The 20,855-nt window shown below is 37.3% G+C and overlaps 1 protein-coding gene across 2 annotated transcripts in view; it reads left to right on the top strand.

Annotated features, from left to right (window-relative positions):
• The window catches only part of pacrg (PARK2 co-regulated), a 118,043-nt gene that overhangs the window by 7,606 nt on the left and 89,582 nt on the right, over positions 1-20,855 (top strand). For both annotated transcript variants that reach the window (XM_051868909.1, XM_051868910.1), the window contains exon 2: positions 15,680-15,814. In XM_051868909.1, the coding sequence (XP_051724869.1) occupies positions 15,680-15,814 (135 nt within the window). The remainder of the gene's footprint in view (positions 1-15,679; positions 15,815-20,855) is intronic.

Here is a 20,855-nt window from a genome sequence, read left to right as displayed (position 1 = left end):
AACAGCAAGGCCATTTGATGCCTTTAAAGCTGTGAATCTTGAAACACACAGTCTTATTATGCTGGCAGATATTTGTGGCCATAGAAAGTGAATCAATACAAGGCCTCATATCACTCTCTTCTCTCCCATTTATCCTGTCACAGAGAATGAGTGGAAGAGCATTTTGTATTTTTACATGGAGGTCTTCACCTCCCTTTAGAGTGGGAAACGTATCATCCTTTCCATGCCTGGGGGTAGACAGCGTGAAGATGTTTCTGGGGGACGGTAGGGAAAGAAACACAATAAAAATCTCTAGAGGGGAGGAGTAGATGTTCCTACAGTTCCATTCATTGACAAGTTTTTTGTTTGCAGTTTATTCCAGAGATGGAGAGGCCAGGGGCTGAATTCAAGAAAGTCTTCTTAAGAAATAAATTTTAAAAAAGTTAAGATAAATTCTAAGATTTCTAAAAATGTCTAAATTCTCTTAAAGCTGCAGTCTGTAAGTTTTGCCTCTTTGTCGCCATCTCTGTTTGAAACCTGCAATTGCAGTTATTTGCGGAATTATCTTTATTTATGTGGGTTGTGCATCGGAATGGCTCCTCAGCGTGGATGAATCTAATGTTTTGAGGTGTATGTGTATGGACAGCAGCTTTAAGAACATCTTAAGAACACATTAATATCTTAATTTTTTTTTTTTTTTAAAGAAGAAATTAATTGGTCATGTCAATCAAAGTGCTGATTTCCTACACATTGCTACAACAAATACTAACCCCTAACCCTATCCTACACCCCAGGCTCGCTGGAGAGCTATCTCGGACTGACCTGGAATTTCAAACTCGGAAACGCTACTGGCCACAAGCTCAGAGACCCCCTCTTATGGAGCTATCGCCTCCCAAAGATGAAAGTTCTATAGGCTATATCTCCCGGACATATTTATTTATATAGCCATATGTTTTTTTTTATATAGCATGTTTTATAACTTTATTTAACATATAATAAAGTGTTTAATTTGCGAACTTTAATTTTGAAATGCAAGTCAACAACATTTGCTGGAAGTGAAACTCTGCCCTATTTTGGAGGTACCACCCACTTTTGGAGATCTTCGGTGTATATCTACTTGCTTTTTGCACTGCCTGCAGATTACTTTTGTTATAATAAGCACGCAGACTTGACAGGAGTTAATCAGTCAGTGTTGTGTTTTTAATGCGCCTTGTCAAGTTAAAATAGTTATTTTAAAATAGTCTGTCTCAAGATGTAACGGTCTTTCCCATTCATCTTGCGCTCTTTCTAGAATGAATGGGTTCTGCATCTGTGTGTGCTGCCTCGCTAGTTGTAGCTAGAGTGAACACACCATGTATATGCGTTCACTCTAGTGATCACTGTTTTTATGATTGATCAGTGTCACTTCAGAGTACTTGTCCGCGTTCCTGGTACTAGTGATATGTATTATATATAGCTAGTGTTATGTTGTAATGCTTGTTATTTGAAACAACCCAATAAATTCATTAAATATCTTACCTTTGGGGATTTAAGACAGCCATCTCTCTTTCTTCAGTCTTTCTTCAAATCTCCCTCTTGTTCACTTTCTCTCCTCCTCCGTCATGAGTATATACTACTGCTGATTGGCTACAAGTGTGTTGTGGTGCTTGGTCCGATCCACTTGCACCAGTGTTTCTTAGAAATTGCTTTCTCTTGTCTTAAGAATGTTCTTAGAAAGAACATTCTTAAGAAAAGTTTCTGGGAAAACAAAATATTCATATCTTTTTTTCCTAAGTTAGAAAATAAAAATAAAATAAGTATGTTTGTTTCGTGATTCTGGCCCCAGATGCCCAAGCCCACTAACCAGCAATCTGTCTGTGGTGTGAAGCAGGATGGGGCCGAGAGCTGTGGGAGTGGAGCGAGGCCACAATATCTCTCTTCTAGTCTCTTCATCCATCCGTCTGTCCACCTGTCTGTCAGTCCGTCTATCCATCCATTCATCCATCTATCTCCATCTATCCGTTTGTCCGTCTATCACGGTCCGTCCGTCTGTTTGTCATGTCTGATGGGGAAATGTATATGGGAGACAAGAGTGTGAATGTCAGTCGCAGGGATGCATTTCAGCACTAGCGCTCTATTGATCAAACACACTCTCTGCTCTGAAAGTCCTTGACTGAACACATAGCATCTGGAAATGTTATTGCCTGCATAATTTTTCACCTTTCTCCCCTTTCCCTGGGCACTTTTCTTGTGCATTTCACATTTCAAACAGCAACATGAAACTGTGGATTAGGACTTTAGAGACTGCATATGCACGCTAACTTCTAAATGCTTTCTTTCTTTAAAATTAGATAACTGTGGATTCTTCTGCACTTTATAGTTTATCTCCAAAAGCGCCTTGTTATGAAAAAGCTGCTTTAAAGATAAATGGATAATGGGCAGAACTCAGAAGAATGTTTGCGTGTGTCACTTTCTGGCTCTCTGTGACCTTTTCCTTGGTGTTGAGAAAAAGTGGAACTCTGGAAGACAGTTGCCCTTTTAAATTAGGTTCTCTGTTAAAATTCTTCTGTAGAATATAAAGAGAAATTTCTGTGAATGTGCAGGTCGCATTTTTCCCATAGAGTGGCAGTGGATGGGTATTGTCTTAAAAAGATAAAATAATATCATAAAATTAATCGGTGTTACTAGTTTTTTGAAGCCATACAATATGTAATGTTGTAATGTTGACATGCATTCTCTGTAAAGCTGCTTTGAAACGATATGTATTGTGAAAAGCGCTATACAAATAAATGTGAATTTAATTGAATTGAACAATAGGTTTTGGTGAGAAACATAAGTTAACATAACTTAGGGACATTATAAGTCCACATGTAATGGAAATTCATTCTATCTATTTTCTAAATGCATATTATTGGTCTGACTGTGAGTGAACGATTCATCTATGCATCTCATTTTTAATTTTTCTTTTTTAAATCAAAATGTGTCAAACTACTTCTCTCTGGTGGTGTATGCCAAACTTCTCCAAACATTTATTCTGCTTAAACCCTGTCCCTTTCTTTTAATTAACTACAATCTCACATTCAGATCTGCCTCCATCCAATCAACATCTGATAGATTTAGCATTTTTTTTTCTTTTTCGATAATCTGGGATATCGGGTTACGGGTAAACTCGGGTATATATGAAAACATGGAAGATAAGGTCTGTCACCACAAATAATTATACAGCAAAAACCTTGCTGTCCATTATTATTCTCCTCTTGTTCTCATTTTTTGTGATATATATGGTGCTTTCTGGTCCTTGAAGGACAGTACCCATACAGTTACATTGTATAGGAAAGAGTGACTGGGACATTCCTCAAAATTTAAGCAGAAAAAACAGGTTTTCAACAGGTTTGGTGTCTCAGTGAGCATGATGGTGAAGCCCAAGATGAGGCCGACATAAGTGACAGCAGCATAGAAAGGAAATGGTGAGAGTTAGAGCACGACTCAGATAAAGCTGTTAGATAGCATCTGTGACCCATGATTGGGGTTCGATTCTGTGTCTTTATGGATGGCAGGCTTAGGAAAGTATGATTGGATGTGTTTGTCAATAGCGGTTAGCGCAAGGCAGACAAAAGACAATCAATACGTAACATATGCTAGCCGTTCTGGAGATAAGACGACTTACAACCATTTGGCAGGAAGGGAAAACATCAATATCAGCTTTTCAGAATAAAAATTAGAAAATAAATTCTCAGTTGAAAAAAATAAAATGAACCAATTTGTTTTAGGTAGGTTTGACAGCAAATGGGATCCTGGAGAGAAAAAAATTGGAAGTAGAACTACGAGTAAAAGGCTAATAAAACAATAATGAGCAAAAGGAAATGCAGAGTTAGGATTTGATGAGCCTGTTGCTGAAGATGGATACGTGAGGATTTAGCAGACGGTGAAATCGTTTCGAGAATACAGAGAGTGTCCTTGGCTCAGGGTCACAGCCAAAGGATGAACCAGGTGTCATGGACTGTTATTTAGCTCAAGGCCTTGTGACCGCTACATGCTGTTAGCACATGAGGAGACACGGTTGGGAAATCAATACATTCTGGAAAAGTCACATCATGCCAATGTGCTGCACAATGTCCTTTCTCTGACATTCTTCTTTAAAAATCCATAAGAAGTACATTGCCATTATGTTGACCTGACCTTTTGTAATGGGTGGGCTATTGGAAGTCCTGAATGAATTGGATAGGTTAAAGAAGAGGTTGGTTAACCAAATAACAAAAGGATGGTATGTGATACATTGTGATTACTCCAACTAAGCCTGTTTCTCTCCTTTAGCCAGCACTTGTGACAGACACGTTCATCCAAATTGACTTACGGTACACTTATTACAGGGACAGTCCTTGTGGAGCAACCTGAGGTTAAGTGTCTTGCTCGAGGGCGCACTGGCTCATGGATCACCTTGTGTAGGGTTCAGACTCTTTGGTTTCCAGCCAACTGTAACAAATACAAAGTTCTGTCATGAAACTCTAGGTGGCGCAGGCTAATAGATCTCAAACTACTTGCAATCACATCATTCTCTATAGGGAACAGCTAATTGGTTTCTGCTGTATCAGTAGCCAGTGAGCTTAGATGCTCAACCTTTAAACATTTGGTTAACATTTGCTGTAGCCATGCAGTGCGCTTTCAGAAACCCTTCATCTTCCTCCACCTCCACCATATTGTACAGCAGCAGCCGTTAGGGGCCGTTCACACAGAACATGTTTTTCCATTCCACTGCACTACTTTTCCATTGTTTTTCAATGTAAACATGTGTTAGACGGACATCTTTAACCATTGCGCACAGGTCTCTTGTCTTTTGCAGCATTTTGTGCATGACACAGCATTCTAAAAACGTGGCATTCAAGTTAAAAGAAGTTCAACTTTTGAAAAACATGTCTCTAGACCTTGAAAAATCTTTTCTGCTGCAGCATTTTGAAACTTCACATTTGAAAATAACTTAAATCAGTGGAAACTACTGTACAAGGCAGCCAAAAAAATTAAAAACAACTTCTGTTGCTTAATCTCTTCTTTGAATAAATGTTTCTAACCTTTCACTTAATGTTTTTGTTTCTTTGAGTCTTTTTACATGTGTATTATCTTTCAGACTTTAAACACAACTGCAGTGCAGGCTTTCTCTTCTGAAGAGCAGTCTTTGAGTGCATTTATAAGGAAATGTCCCACTCCTCTCTTATAATATTGTCTACTTTGATTAGGAATTCCTTTGATTAGTTTTTTTTTTTAAAGAGCTTCTGTTGCAAAGTCACTTTAACTGTTTGGTTCCTCTTTTGCTGAAAAGGAGGGTTGCCTTTAAAACCTGAGGATTAACAGTAGTTATGCTGCCTTCACGTGTTATCTGAATGATTGTAAGTACGAGTTTCCTAGGTAAAAATTGCACATGAACGCCCTCTGATGTCGTGTTTACCACTGGGAAGTTCGAAAAATAATTTTGATACCCAAATTCCCGAGATTGGGCATGCCATAAACTTTACACATGGTGGAGGGGAGAGCTACTGCTGTGACAAGTATGATTTATTAGTTTTTTCCCCCACAACAGCTAGATCGTCTTGTATTGTCATTAATGTAGTGCATATTTACATATATGAATAATCATTTGAAGCATACTGTATGTTTTATTCAGCGAAAATTTTCAGAATCATCAGCAAGCGGACTATCCAGATAGCCTTGTCAATGTTTATATGGTTGTCAGTGCATGGGACACCAAATATAATTTTGGTTTTAAAATTTTCCCAATAAATAGGCAAGAATAAACTGGGTGTTTTCCATTATTCCTGTTCATTCTGACAACAAAGCACTTGAATGCAACAAACTCGTAATCATGACTTCTGAAGTGGGAATTATGAAATTCCTGATAGCACGTGAAGGCAACATTAGTCCTCAGTTTGAGGAGAATGAGATCAGTTCAGATAGTTTAGTCACATCGTTTTTATAGTTTTCTTATATCTCCCTGCTTTTATCTGGTGAATTCACTTTTATATAGTGTTACTTCAGTGAAATATGATGCATGAAAAACTATTTAATATATTTGATTATTTTTATTTTTTAAAAAACATTTTTTTACAGTCAATTATTTTGTCATTATTTTTTCTTTTCTTTTTTTTTTCTTTTTTTGAGGAGGCACTGCTTCCATTCTCTCCTGAGAAAACACCCATGATGTGTTAATCACAAAGGCTGGCAGGTCTAAAACAATTGCAGATAGAGTGGATTTGATGATTAGGCTTTTTCAGATGTTGGTCCTCGGCAATTAATTGTTCTGATTACTCAAGTAAAAACCACAGATCAGCAATTCAATGGAATTAGCTATAGAGCATTTAGATAGCTTAATGAAATAATGAACAGACTTGTTAGCTTTTTTCTAATGATGTTAAACCATTGTCTAAAGAATATAATCATCTTTTCTTGTAATTATAGATTACCACATTGTAGTGACAAATTTATATTCAAGCCTGATTAAAAGCCTACTGTAATTGCATGTCAATTTCTGATTTTCTACACCTAAATGTCAAAAAGTATGTTATACTCAATTTTAATGACAAATCATTTTCATTTATTATTTTTTATTTTAGTAAATTAAATCCCCCTCAGCTACTTTAGATATGCCCTAGCAGCAAGTGGTTTCAGGTGTGTCTGTGTGATAAATGTTTCAGATTTTTTTTTTTTTTTTTTTTTTATCACATGTGCACTGTATGGCAGACAAGGCAATGGTTTTCTATATGAATGTCACACTTAAATTCATACACACATAATCAAATTGACACGATCACACCAGGCTCTCCCTTAATTATTCATCCTTCACACTCACCGGAGTACTAATCGTGCACACCTGACACTCATCAACCCTCATCACCAGCACTGAATGAAGAGCACACACCCTCAGGCATTGTCTGGTGCTACAGACTCTCTTACCGCGATACCTACTTGTTAGATGTTCCTGTTGTACCTTACAAGTGCCCAGACATTTTGAGGGGCATTGGCCCAAACCAAAAAAAAAGGGGGCATTAAGGGGGTGTGGGGGGGTGCTTGTTAAGACAAATTATCCAGTTGTTGCAAATATCCAATTAAAAGAGAAGACAACACATGCTAGACTTTCACTTTAATTCTTTTGAGCTGACTCTGAGGCAGTATCATGAGGCGCACCTCAGCCAATGAGGGCTATCATGGGCTGGGCTATCAGGGCTATACATCTATCATGTTGTCATCCAAGTCGTTATCCCTTGTCTCTTTGTCTGATCACGTGTATGTGTGTGCTCTGGAAATCTGTAAGAGAAACCCATTGTTACTATCAAGCCATCCTGCAATTCAAGTTACTCTCTATTGATCATCTTACCTGTTGAATAGTCTCAGCCTCAGACGTCACACCCATTGACCACTGGCTGAATGTCAATGGCACACTTAACTAAAAACACTTCAGGAAATCATCTGGTTGGTTGAAATCTACAGGATCTCTGGGAGACGTGTGTCGCGTTCTTTAATGGTCCGCCTGGAAACAAATGCCATGACGTCAAACCCCCTCATGGAAGAAAACCGTTGTCGTGTTTACAACTGTGACAATGAGCGCTTACCAGGATCAACTAAACGTAGGATTTTTAAACGTATGTAAAGTTTGCGGCTCCATCGTTGCAGTAAACTTGCACAACATTCTTCAATGAAAAATTTATTAGATGAACGCTGGTCTGTTATTGTTGGGACATCGACTTTACATTTTTATGCCCCTAAACATGACGTGGAACAAAAAGAACTGTAATTGGTGGTGTTACATGTCAGTCAAACGTCCCTTTGGGCGGTCCTTGGCCAATGAAAGCTGCGATAGAGTCCAGACCTACTGCCGTCGGTCTGAAGGTCTGGCTACGCAAGACTACCTGTTGAAAGATCGTGTTCCTGCCGATTGACTAACAAAAAATGTACATGTTTTATCTTATCCATCTCTCTACCATCACTGTATCTAAGCCAGTACTAATGAAACTTGTATGTGCTTATAGACAACATTGTGGTGGCTGTCAAGCTTGAAATCGGCAGTGGGATGTTGCCTAAGTGTTTGTCAGCCAAAAAACGAAGTAATTTGTCATCTCTGCTGAAGATGACGAATGTTATGAGCTTATTGTCATTATGAATGCAGCAGTAGCTTGATAATCTCATGGTGTTATAAGAACATTTTTTTTTTTTTTTTTTTACAAAGGAACTAGAAGCATAACAGGAAATATGAATCATTACAAAATAGTCTAGTTTAAAACATCTAGATACTGGCAGCATGGGTCTCCAAGTCTGCCTCTTGACAACATACATACAAAAATAATGTTTTTTTTTTTTTTTTTTTAACACAACAGTTTGCATCCGTTTTTTTTTTTTTTTTTTTTTTTTTGAGTTATGACAACTTTGAGTGAAATTACGCTCAACCAACAAGTTACATTGAGTTAGAGGAGCTTAATTTGTTAACCTTATTCAGTCCTAGAGTGTATATTACAGGAACAATCTGAACAGAACTGCTAACCAGTAGTCAAAAAATCTCTCAGCTTTCATACATCTGGATGGAATACACACTCATAAAGGTGTCATGATGCCTTTGTAGATTGCAGTGAGTGTGCTGATGGAACGTGTCCGATGGTTCACAATCATGAGTGTTATTTTTCGTCTTGCTGTTAAACGACCTGAATAGATGCAGTCTGATTACTGGTCATGGCAGTAAATGTAAAGCATGGCAAAACTGATCAGTGTGCTTGATTCATTGAGCTGGCTCAGCAGAAATTCAGCACCGGTGACCAGATGCATGTGTGTGACACAAAGAGCAGATGTTCTTTATCCACATACCAGCACTGCTTTTAGAGTGTGAACCACCGTAATGTCCTCTAATTCATTTAGTGTTCACTATTAAATTCATGTGCAGTGGGACACAACAGAAGACAGATTTTCATTGACTGAATGTGCAGTAGCTGTACGAGTCTTCCACATTACCCACGATGCATTTATAGTTTAGTGTACAGCAATATTATAAATTAAGTTTTATTTATAAAGGAGAAATATTTGCCCTCTGGAATTCTTTCTAAACCATATAAAACACACTATGGCATTCAGTTATATCAAATGCTTCAACTGAATTATTTGAAAACTACAGATCACTATTGTGTGTGTGTGTGTGTGTGTGTGTGTAAAGGCATTAAATGCTGAAACATTAGATGTAATAGAAAAGGCTAGAATATTGTGAAATATATCAGTTATTAGATAATAGCCTAGATAAATATTTTTGCACTTTTTACTTCCACATTTGAAATATCTTTATCACTTACAGTAACATTTTTGCCTTGAGCCCTTGTTAATTTCTAAAGCTGGGGATAAGTGTAGGGATAGAAAATACTCTTTCTGATACAAAGTGCAATGAAAGACAGATTTTTAAAAAGCTTTATCTCTTTCCCAACAGCACAGCAGCAGATTAAAACTATTAAACTCTAAACAACATCTTCATTCTCAGCTAACTTTTGTGCTGTAACTGAGTGAAGGTGATGCTTATAGGATTATAAGATTATGGAGGAGAGTTTTACTGGGAAAGCTGAAAAATGCAGATGAGGGTTGTTAAAGGAGGATATTTTTTATGACTCTGCTTTGTTGTATTTGTGTTTTTTTTTTTTTTGTAGAGCTGTGGAAATGTTTGTGATCTTTATGTACTGTATGATCAGCTATATTAAGGCTGAAAGCTCTTGTACAGTATTACCTTACTTTACTTAACCAATCTGAAGTCAAAATGCATTTATTTAGGTTTTGTACAAGAGTAGAGCTACAGAATCAGGATTATGTGACCATTTTCAACCTTTTTATCTCTGACTCTTTTTCATAATTGAAATCATGATGTTTGTTTCATCCCTCGTTGTCTTTTGTTCTCAGCAGTGAGCGTTGGCGTCTTTGCCTGTGTGTTGTCATTTTTCATCAGATTCAGGAGTGACTCAGTTGAGCTATGTCTCCTCGCAGGGGCAACACACTGACTAAAATTCAGCAGGCTACCAGCGGGGATGTGTTAAATCAAGCTCTAAACACGACTTTAGGCTCCAGTTCCCCTGATGGCAAAGAATTTTATTTCTCTTACTTGCATATTTTCCTATTCTACCTAGAAAAGGAAAGATGGAGAGAGAAGGAAATCTCAAATGTCAGATTTTGCTTACACAAACTTGATAATATATAGGCTACAAGTGCTTAGAACATCTAAATTGCTGTATTAATTGCAAAAATCAATTAACAAACAAATGTAAATGTATTTTTTTATTTTTTTTTATGTACTACTGTTCAAAAGTTCGGGGTGGGTATGATTTTATAATATTTTTTGAAAGAAGTCTCTTAAAGGGTTAGTTCACCCAAAAATGAAAAGTCTGTTATTTATTACTTAGCCTCATGCCGTTCCATACCCATAAGACCTTCGTTAATCTTCGGAACACAAATTAAGATATTTTAGTTGAAATCCGATGGCTCCGTGAGGCCTTCATAGGGAGCAATGACATTTCCTCTCTCAAGATCCATAAAGGTACTAAAAACATATTTAAATCGGTTCATGTGAGTACAGTGGCTCAATATTAATATTATAAAGCGACAAGAATATTTTTGGAGCACCAAAAAAACCAAAATAACGACTTATTTAGTGATGGCCGATTTCAAAACACTGCTTCAGGAAGCATCGGAGCACAATGAATCAGTGTATCGAATCATGATTCAGATCACATGTCAAACTGCTAACGGCTGAAATCACGTGACTTTGGCGCTTCGAACTGCAGATTCGATACACTGATTCATTGTGCTCCGATGCTTCCTGAAGCAGTGTTTTGAAATCGGCCATCACTAAAGTCGTTATTTTGTTTTTTTGGCGCTCCAAAAATATTCTTGTCGCTTTATAATATTAATATTGAGCCACTGTACTCACATGAACCGATTTAAATATCTAAATATCTAATGTTAAATATCTAAATATCTTGAGAGAGGAAATGTCATTGCTCCCTATGAAGGCCTCACGGAGCCATCGGATTTCAACTAAAATATCTTAATTTGTGTTTCGAAGATTAACGAAGGTCTTACGGGTGTGGAACGGCATGAGGGTAAGTAATAAATGACAGAATTTTCATTTTTGGGTGAACTAACTCTTTAAGCTCACCATGACCATTTATTCGATCAAAAAAAAAAAAAAAAGTTACAATTATATTGTGGAATGTTAAAGGATTAGTTCACTTTGAAATGAAAATTAGCCCAAGCTTTACTCACCCTTAAGCCATCCTAGGTATATATGACTTTCTTCTTTCTGATGAACATAATTGCAGAAATATTAATAAATATCCTGACGCATCCGAGCTTTATAATGGCAGTGAGTGGGTTCAATGAGTATGAGCTGAAGAAAGTGCTTCCATCCACATGCACCCATCATAAATATGTGCTCCAAACGGCCTGGAGAGTTAATAAAGGCCTTCTGAAGCGAAACGATGCATTTGTGTAAAAAAAAAAAAAAAATCCATATTTAACAAGTTATGAAGTCAAATATCGAGCTACTGCCAGACCGCCTTCCGTATACAGGTTACGAAGAAAGTGTAAACTGGTGTCGCGTCAATTACACTTTTTCTGTAAGTTTAATAGGGAAGGCGCATGACGTAGCGTAGGCTTTGTGAACTGCAAGAGTTTACGCTTTCTGCGTATGTTGAATATGGAAGGCGGTCTGCTGGAAGCTCGATACTTGTCTTCATAACTTGTTTAAATATGGATTTTTTTTTTTTACACAAACACATCGCTTCACTTCAGAAGGCCTTTATTAACACTCCGGAGTGTGGAGCACATATTTATGATGGATGGATGTGGATTGAAGCTTTTTCTTTAGCTCATACTCATTGAACCCTATCACTGCCATTATAAAGCCCAGATGAGTCAGGATATTTATTAATATTTCCTCGATTATGTTCATCAGGAACAACAAAGTCATATACACCTAGGATGGCTTGAGGGTGAGTAAAGCTTGGGCTAATTTTCATTTCAAAGTGAACTAATCCTTTAATACAATGAATTTTCAGCAGCCATTATTCCAATTGTCAGTGTCACATGATCCTTCAGAAATCATTCTGATATGCTGATTTGGTGTTCAACATTTCTCATTATCAATGTTTTAAAAAGTTGTGCTGCTTGTGCTTAATAATTTTGTGAAAACTGTGATACATTTTTTATTCTTTGATAAAGTTCAAAAGAACAGAATTTATTTGAAATAGAAATCTTGTAACACTATAAATCTTTACTGTCACTTTAGGTCAATTAATGCATCATTGCTGAATAAAAGTATTAATTTCTTTAAAAAAAATCTTACTGACCCCAAACTTTTGAATGGTAGTGTATGTTTAGCATGTCACTGAAGAAAGTTGAAATCAGAAATCGTATCCGAACAAACCAGACAGTGATATTATATCAGAGTTTTATCACCATCACAGAAGGCTATGTTCATTTAAAATCTCACACTTGCAGTGTAAACGTTATATAATATCTGTCTGTCTCATATAAATTGGATCATTATTTAGGAAAGTTACAAAATGAGAGAAAAGCCTCTATGGTTTTATGGACATTAACACCATATTAAACGGCTGACGCTCATATTTCCCCATTTGCTACAATGAATTATACTACTCATTCCAGATTAGATGGATGGATGGATGGATGGATAGATAGATAGATAGATAGATAGATAGAATGATTGATTAGTTTGGTGCTGGTTGACTTTTCTTGGGAACCTTCCCTTTAGGTTGTGTGTGCATGTGTATTAGTAGGTGGATCGGTGAGTATGTGTGTGGAGTGTGGAGGTGAATGCTCCATGAATAAAGGGAGGTAATTTAGTTGCCTGCAGCGGTTATGTGCAGTCTGACCTTATCAGAGCAGCCTCTGTTTTTTCTGCTAAACCTGGTGAGTCACCAGCCACACACACACACATAATCAGAAATTGAATGATATTGTCAGGGGAATGTGTCCTGTGGGAGAAGGAGGCGAGAGAGAGCAGTGGACATGTTAATGTGGGTTTCACCTGCCCAAGCGAAGAGCTGCAGCCCCTCACCAAGCATCCATCAGATGCTCTCAGAAGCAGTTTAGGAGCCCAGAGAGAGCTAGAGAGATGTGGCCTCAGCTTGGGCAGGTGATTGATCACCTTCGTGGAATTACACCATCTCCAATGTGAAGTCAGCCCGAGGATTAATGAGCTGCTCTCTCTCCCTGAAGTAGAGCGGTTTCCAGTGATTGAAACACAGCTTTCATAGAAAGAGATGGCTGAGGACTCACAACTCACTTCTTAGATGAGTGTGTGTGTTCTCAGGTCAACGGCAGATAGAATGGACTGTGCTGTCAACATCTTCCTTCACTTACAGGAAGTGCCCACTTGACCTTCACTGTGTGAACATGTACTTCCTGCCTATTCATCACAGGCTGTTAACATTCTGCTGCTATGTAAATAAATTATTTTAACTGTGTACTAGTGAGTCTCATGTACCAGAGTGAATCTTCTCACAGGCATTGGTGCAGCTATATATTATTATTATTATTATTATTATTATTTTTTCTTTAATGAAATATAGTTTGCCCAAGAATGAAAATTCTATTATTCCTTTTTAGTCATTATTCGTTGAAAATGTTGACATCTGCCCTAATTATTTTTAGAAAATTAAAGTTCCTGCAGGGTTGGGGAATGAAAAAAGAGACACGTTTTTTTTTAAATATCATGCGTGATGCTGCAAAAGAAGTTAGATGTGGGACACACGGCATGTTGACATAGAAAAACAATGGAAAATTAGCATAGTGGAATGCAAAAATCTAATTCTTTTGGAATGGCCCCTAAAGGTACAGTCATATTTACTGTTGTTCACTGAATTATCACAGCTGAAATCCAGTCATTTCAATAGAAATCCATGCAATCTGGAATTTCATGAAGCGTTCATGAAGGTTCCTGAGAGAAGTACAGTAAATGAGTCGGATCTTTTCAGTGAATTGCTTGATCGAATTGACCCTTCGCCGGGAGTTTGATTGACAGGCGATCTAACCAGTCATAACGCCGAATCCGCTATTTTGTCCGACAAAGCAGTCTGTGAACTTGAACTTGAAAAATTATGTGTACTGATGTCTTTCTGTGGTTGAAATGTGGTTCATTCATGTTTATTTGATGATATAAATTAATTAGTAAGAAGAGATGATCGGTTCACGAGCCGCTTGATCTGAGGCGCTACAGCGATCTGTCATGACACATTAAAGAGCCACAAAATGGTATTTATTGTTTAAATTTCTTTAAAAATGATAAACTTTGTTTCATATCAAAAGTAACCTGCTCTGTCTTGTCTGTCGATACGTTGTCAGTGTCCTCTTTGCTCCGCTAAGTATTTTTCACTGTGAAAACATGATGTGTGGCATGAGAGCGGCATGGCTTGTCGGACATTACAACAGTAACTAAAAAAGGCGGGTCTTTGCGAATGGTCAATTCACAAAGAACAGTTTAAAGGGACATTCATATACTGTAGAACATGATTTTGCTTTTATGCAAGATGTTTGCAAAATGCGTTTTGTGTGAAAGGCCCCTAAAAGTGCTGTCAGTTACTGTCGTTTGCTGAGTTTTTGTGGGTGAAATCCAGTTATTTAAATGGGAGTCCATTCAATTTGGGATTTCGCGTGATGCCAAGCACCACATTAAATTAAAAGTGAAATTTTGGATTAGAAAGACTGAAATAACCTTTTTTTTTTTTTTTTTGTAAAACATACTCCAATAATGTTTTATTTAGAACTTGGAAAAAAATTGACAGTGTGTGTGAGCTGTGCTATATATCTCTAGGGTCTACACAATTGACAGTTGACATGCTTGTGAAAGTTTTTGCTTGCCAAAATTTGATCGCTGATTTGTTCACTAATTGGACTGATCCAGTTCATTTGAGTTCAACTCACTGATTCAATGAGCTCAATCAGCTACTGCCAAACTGGTTAACAGCTGGCATCTATAATTCATATTTACAGCAAGAATATGTCACAAATTCAGGATAGTAGGGCCAACTCCTATATTTCATACAGACACTGTAACTCGATTCATTCCTGCAAAAGTTTGTTTGTTGCCACAGTGAAGCTATATGATGCATCTTGTAATGCAAAATTGTGCTAAGAGCATGATTCTCATATAAACACATTAGCATTGTTGCATTGTTAACTTAGCCTTATGCATTCATGTAAATTTGAACAACCATAGCAATTAAACAAAACAGCACCGGTGTGTGACTTGCTGCATGATTTTCTTCAGATGAAGTCAGAGTTTAACGCTAAGGCCTGGAGCAAAGCCCCGGGCAGCCACATTCTCACTGCAGGGGCCTTCATGAGTTCAACTGTGTTCCTGAATAAACAACTCTCATTTCATTTTCTTTAGCTTGTCACATACTCAGTATCTCGTATGTTGTGGCGAATGCATCAGTTTATTTATGCTGCTAATACATACTTTGTGTGATCTGGTAGATTGTATTTTATGAGGCAGACATCGTGAATAATTTATGGTTTGTTCTGTGTCGCTATAAAACAGATAGATGCTTCCTCCGACATCAGAAAGGAAGCAGATTTACATTGGGATGAAAGAGGATCAAACACATTTCATTTTCTGTGATAGTTTTAGGACTGCCATTCCCTCTGATGACACCGTATCTGACAGGCTTTTCTCTCGCTCTGTGTTCTATAGGTGGTGGGTCCTCCAGCTGCAGGGGCTTTCAAAGAGAGGCCAGCTAAGCCCACAGCCTTCCGTAAGTTCTACGAGCGTGGAGACTTTCCCATCGCCCTAGAACATGATTCTAAAGGCAACCGCATTGCATGGAAGGTATATAAAACAAAACTTGTGCTTCTGTTGTCTTTCTAGTATGTAGTGTATCTCTATTGTCCTTACACATCAATTTCAGATATTCAGACATCTAAAATTCACATATAAAACAATCTGTAGCTGATTGCTTTACATGTCATTTAGATGGCAATTTTCTGAAGTAGACTGTTCTTGGCAGTAAGCTATGATTCAATTACATTTGACTTGAATAGCATTTTTCTCAATACATATTGTACCAAAGCAACAAACTGTCAAATTTGGCTAGTGTTCTTTTTACAAAATAACTTTGTAAAAACTTACTTACCTTGAGACACAGTCATGAGAGTCTGCAGGGATCCTCTTTATGAGAACATTTCCTTTTATGTTTCTGCTTTCTTGTGTGCCCTTGATTTTTTTAGAATTAAAATATGAATAAGCAGTTTTGTGAAAATATTTTATAACAAATGACAATAAAACATTGATTTCTTTTCAACAATTCAATTCGTAATTCATAATTTTATCACAGAAGACGTGTTTTCAAGTCATAATACTTTATGTATGAATTGCATTTTAATATACACTACTGTTCAAAAGTCTGGGGTCAGTACAATTTTTTTTTTTTAAAGAATTTAATACTTTTATTCAGCAAGGATGCATTAAATTGATCAAAAGTGACAGGAAAGACGTTTATAATGTTACAAAAGATCACTGTTTCAAATAACTGCTGTTCTTTTGAACTTTCTATTATTTAAAGAATCCTGAAAAAAGTTTTTATCATAGTTTCCACAAAAATGTTAAGTAGCACAACTGTTTATGATAACAGCAATAAATCAGCATATTAGATTGGTTTCTAAAGGGTCATGTGACACTGAAGACTGAAGTAATGATGCTGAAAATATAGCTTTGTCATCACAGGAATAAATTACATTTTAAAATATATAAAAATAGAAAAAATTGAATTGTAATAATATTTCACAATTTTACTCTTTTTACTTTATTTTTCATCCATTAAATGCAGTCTTGGCAAGCATTAGAGACTAGGGTTGTCAAAAGTACAGACTTCGATACCAAGTCGGTACTGAAATTTTAAAAATGTGACGATACCAGCATTTTTCCCTAGCATTTTGAGCACTGTCGAGCAGATTCTTAAACATATCTGTTGAGTGCATGAGCACAATGGCCAATCAGAGATGTCTGTGATTTGACTACAGTGATCAACACTTCAAAAACATGTTTTAAATATACATCTTTGATGCTCTTCACCGAGCGGTTACACAGATACACACGGGAGTGTTTGAATAAAAAAAAATGAACTGACCCCAAACCTTTGAACGATCTTCACCTTGATAGGAAAACAAACATGTGAAAGAGCTCTGATCAATCAGAGTGATGCTCATTGTCCTCATTGTACTGCAGTTGTACAGCTTGGTTGACCTAATAGTGAACTGTCACTAGTCCCTGTTTGTGCCTGCAGGTTAGACATTTATTTCATGAAGGTCGGCAGTAGTATTATCAGTGTTAACCTGCTGTGTGCACACTAATTCAGAGGTATCAGAACAGCCCCTGACAAGCACAACTTACAAAAACAAACACTTTACCTCTCTCTCCTTCATGAGCATTTCTCTTTTTCCAGGTTTAAAAACTCTGAAAGCCTCGGCATGAATTATTAAAAGCAAATTTCAAAATGAATTTTCCTACATTTTGAAAAAATAATGTCTCTTTTTCTTTGTGTTGTTATGAAATTGCTGGGAGCCGACAGGAAGTGGTGTATGAAATTGTAGCTGTCACATCTAATGCATCTGTAATGCTTATTGATTTCCCTTCGCATGCTGCCGTTGATTTGATTCTGCTTTTCACACATAGTATTTACACGCCTTCGCTCCATAAATATAATACACATATCTGTGAGTAAAATCATGCCCCCATCGACTCCTGTGATATAAGGGGTACCAGGTCACCTAGAGGTCATTCTCAGGGTGAGAGCATTTGTAAGTGTTTCATTAGGTTTATGTTAGTGTAAGTGGCAGCAGTGCCTGTGCGTATGAACGGCTTGTTTATTATGTGAAGTGTGTGGGAACAGCTGTGTTAGCACAAAGGAACCCTTAGGGCAATAGTTCAAGATGAGGTGACCAGATCAATCTGTCTAAAATAGAGGGAGAGAGAGCAGTAATAGAGTCTTGTTTTTGTCTAGCTGGTTTAATCATGTGATATCAGACCAACACAATGCAGGTCTGTCATTGGGTCAATGACATGACACTCCGGATATATTCATTTATTCAAAAAAATATATAAATTGGTTTGAATACACCCGATTCTACATGAGCATGTTTTTAATTTCTTAATTAAAATTCAGTTTCAGTTTTTTGGGGGGCATACATATCAGGGTTATACAATTGTCCTGATATCATAAAGAAAAAAGCTCAATTAAAGGCACAATATGTAAATTTTCACCACTAGAGGTCGCTTATTCAAAACAAAGGCATAGCTTAATGATGCCTTAATTTCACGGAATCATGGGAAGTGTTGTCTTCACGTCTACAGCCGGTGGAAAAGAATTGGGATGGGACTCGGCAGAAATCATGTTCATGGATGAGATTATTAATGTTACTGTAGTATGAAGCAGAGCAGGGCCGAGTGCTGTGCGAGCAAAAATGAGGCCGCTGGAGCGATTGCTAATGAGAGACATGCGCGACACATGTCTCGAGAGCAGCTGAAGTTTTATTATACTGCAGCAGCTGCTTCCGCTTCTTCCGGTCAAGAGTATGTGGGGTAAAGCAGCGCTGTTTTATCATATTAGATACATTTGTGTGTTGGTTTTTGGATATTTTAATCCAAAAATCTTACATATTGTGCTTTTAGAATAATGAAATTCTTGACAAAAACACTTAAGCACTTAGATATAACTCTTTTATTATTAATAAATATAATATTTTAACAAAATTGCTTCTCTGCTTATTATTTTGCTAAAACTTTTGCCTACAGAAGCAACACCGTGTGATGTAACCAACATGCAGAAAAATGATAAATTATATTATAGATGGTACCCCTGCAGACCTTCATGACAGTGTGTCAAGGTCAAAAATTTTCTTAAAACTAATAATTGGATAATTGGACTTTTTTGACAAAGCAAGGTATGTTCAAGATGTAAAATGTCATGTGGTGCGACTTTATATTTAAATAATGATATTTATGAATTAATAATTCATTATATGTAAACAAAAAATTAACCTTGGAAAATGTATTTAAAACTTAAAAAAAGGTAAAAAGTTAAGATGTGTGCTCTCAAATGTTTTCAGAGTTGTAAAATTGTACTTTTTATGGTTACACCACATGACATTTATTAACTGTAAAATTTTCTTGAAAATTGTATAAAAGTTTTTCAAAACCAACAAACATAAAGAGTACATTTGTAAGGATTGACCTTTGTGATGACCAAAGATGATGTGTCTAATGCCTTTTAACATCTGTATCTCTCATCTCGTGTTGTCTCAACTCGTCTCAAGTCCTCTGTTGAGTGTGTATCCCCCTTTCTGTGCAGCAGGGAGCAGCAGTGCATTCCTGCAGGCGTTTCAAAGTGTTTCCCCTTCTCCTCTCCTATGTACCTCCCTGTCTTTCTACTTCATGGTAAACATAGTCCTTTAGAAGGCCTCTACGAGTTGGTTATTACTGTGTGCGTTTGCATCTTTAAACATTGAGTTTGAAACTTTAGCTCATGTGTGAGCCTTCAGATGTGTGTATTCAGGCAGGAGATGTACGTGTGTGTTGATGTATGAGAACAGACGCTGCTGTTTAAATGTCAAGGGCAGCGTTTGAATGCACAGGAATGTGAAGTAGAGAACTGATATTTTTAGTTTCTTTCTGAGTCCTCACAATTCTCTCTCGTGCTGTCTCCGCAGTTGAAGCTTTGACATGTGGTGTGTTAAGAACATGTGCGGTAGACTGATAAGAGTAAGCAGGAGGTCTCTCTCTTTCTCTCTCTCACTCTTTTTCTCGCTCTGTGTGTTTGTGCATCTCTCGCATTTGGCCCTGTTGCTATCAGAACAGTCCATCAATTTTATGGTGTTCCAAAGTGTTTTCCAGAGATCTCCATTGAGAGAGAGAGAGAGAGAGAGAAGGAGGAGAGAAAGAGGTATCTGATGACCTGGTCACTGATAGGGATGAGAATCTGGCCAGTCAATGTGTCAATGTGTCAGTGTGACGTGACGTGAAGGCCAAGTATGGTAACCCATACTTGGAATTTGTCCTCTGCATTTAACCCATCCAAGTTAATCAGGAGCAGTGAGTAGTGAACACACACACACATACTGCAAACCATGGACACACACCCAGAGCAGTGAGCATCCATTTTTGCTGTGGCACCCAGAGAGTGATTGGGGGTTAGGTGCCTTGCTCAAGGGCACCTCAGTCACCTCAGTTGCAACCCGCAACCTTCGGGTTACCAATCTGACACTATAACCATTCGGCTACGACTGCCCCAGTTCTTCTCACCCCCCAAAAGAAAAGAGTTTCTGCATATGATTAAATGTGTAATTACATTAGCACATATTTTGTTTTCTCTACTTTAAAAAATAACAAAATGCTTTAATCCATTCACTACAAAAACATTCAGCACAAACAAATAGTACTTCTGTTCTTTTGTTTCTACGGAGTGGACAAGGACGCTTACGTCATCGCCATGGCAACAATTAGCAATGAAGTCAGGTTACCTCAGCATTTTTGGAAAATTACACCAGACTTCTCAATCTTTCTAGAACTCAACAAACGACGGATGAACATTTTAAAACAGACTGCAACAAAATGCAAGACAATTAACATACTGATTCAAAAAACTGCCAGCAATCACTGATTATGGTGTTTGTTGGGGCATTGTGAACTAGCTTTAATGCCTGTTCACACTAAGATGAATATTCAGTGTGAAAAATTTGGTGCCATACATTTTAATTTGAATGAATGGCTGGTAATGCATCTGTTCAGATCAACATGAACATTCACATGCTGTGAATGTGACAGTTTTTTACAAAGAGGTGTTCTTATCTCTTTGCCATTGAACTTGTGAAGAATA

The sequence above is a fragment of the Ctenopharyngodon idella genome, chromosome 17 (assembly GCF_019924925.1).
Source record: "Ctenopharyngodon idella isolate HZGC_01 chromosome 17, HZGC01, whole genome shotgun sequence".
Taxonomy (NCBI): Eukaryota; Metazoa; Chordata; class Actinopteri; order Cypriniformes; family Xenocyprididae; genus Ctenopharyngodon; species Ctenopharyngodon idella.
The sequence above is the reverse complement of the archived record's forward strand: the minus strand, read 5'-3'. Positions and strand labels throughout refer to the sequence as shown.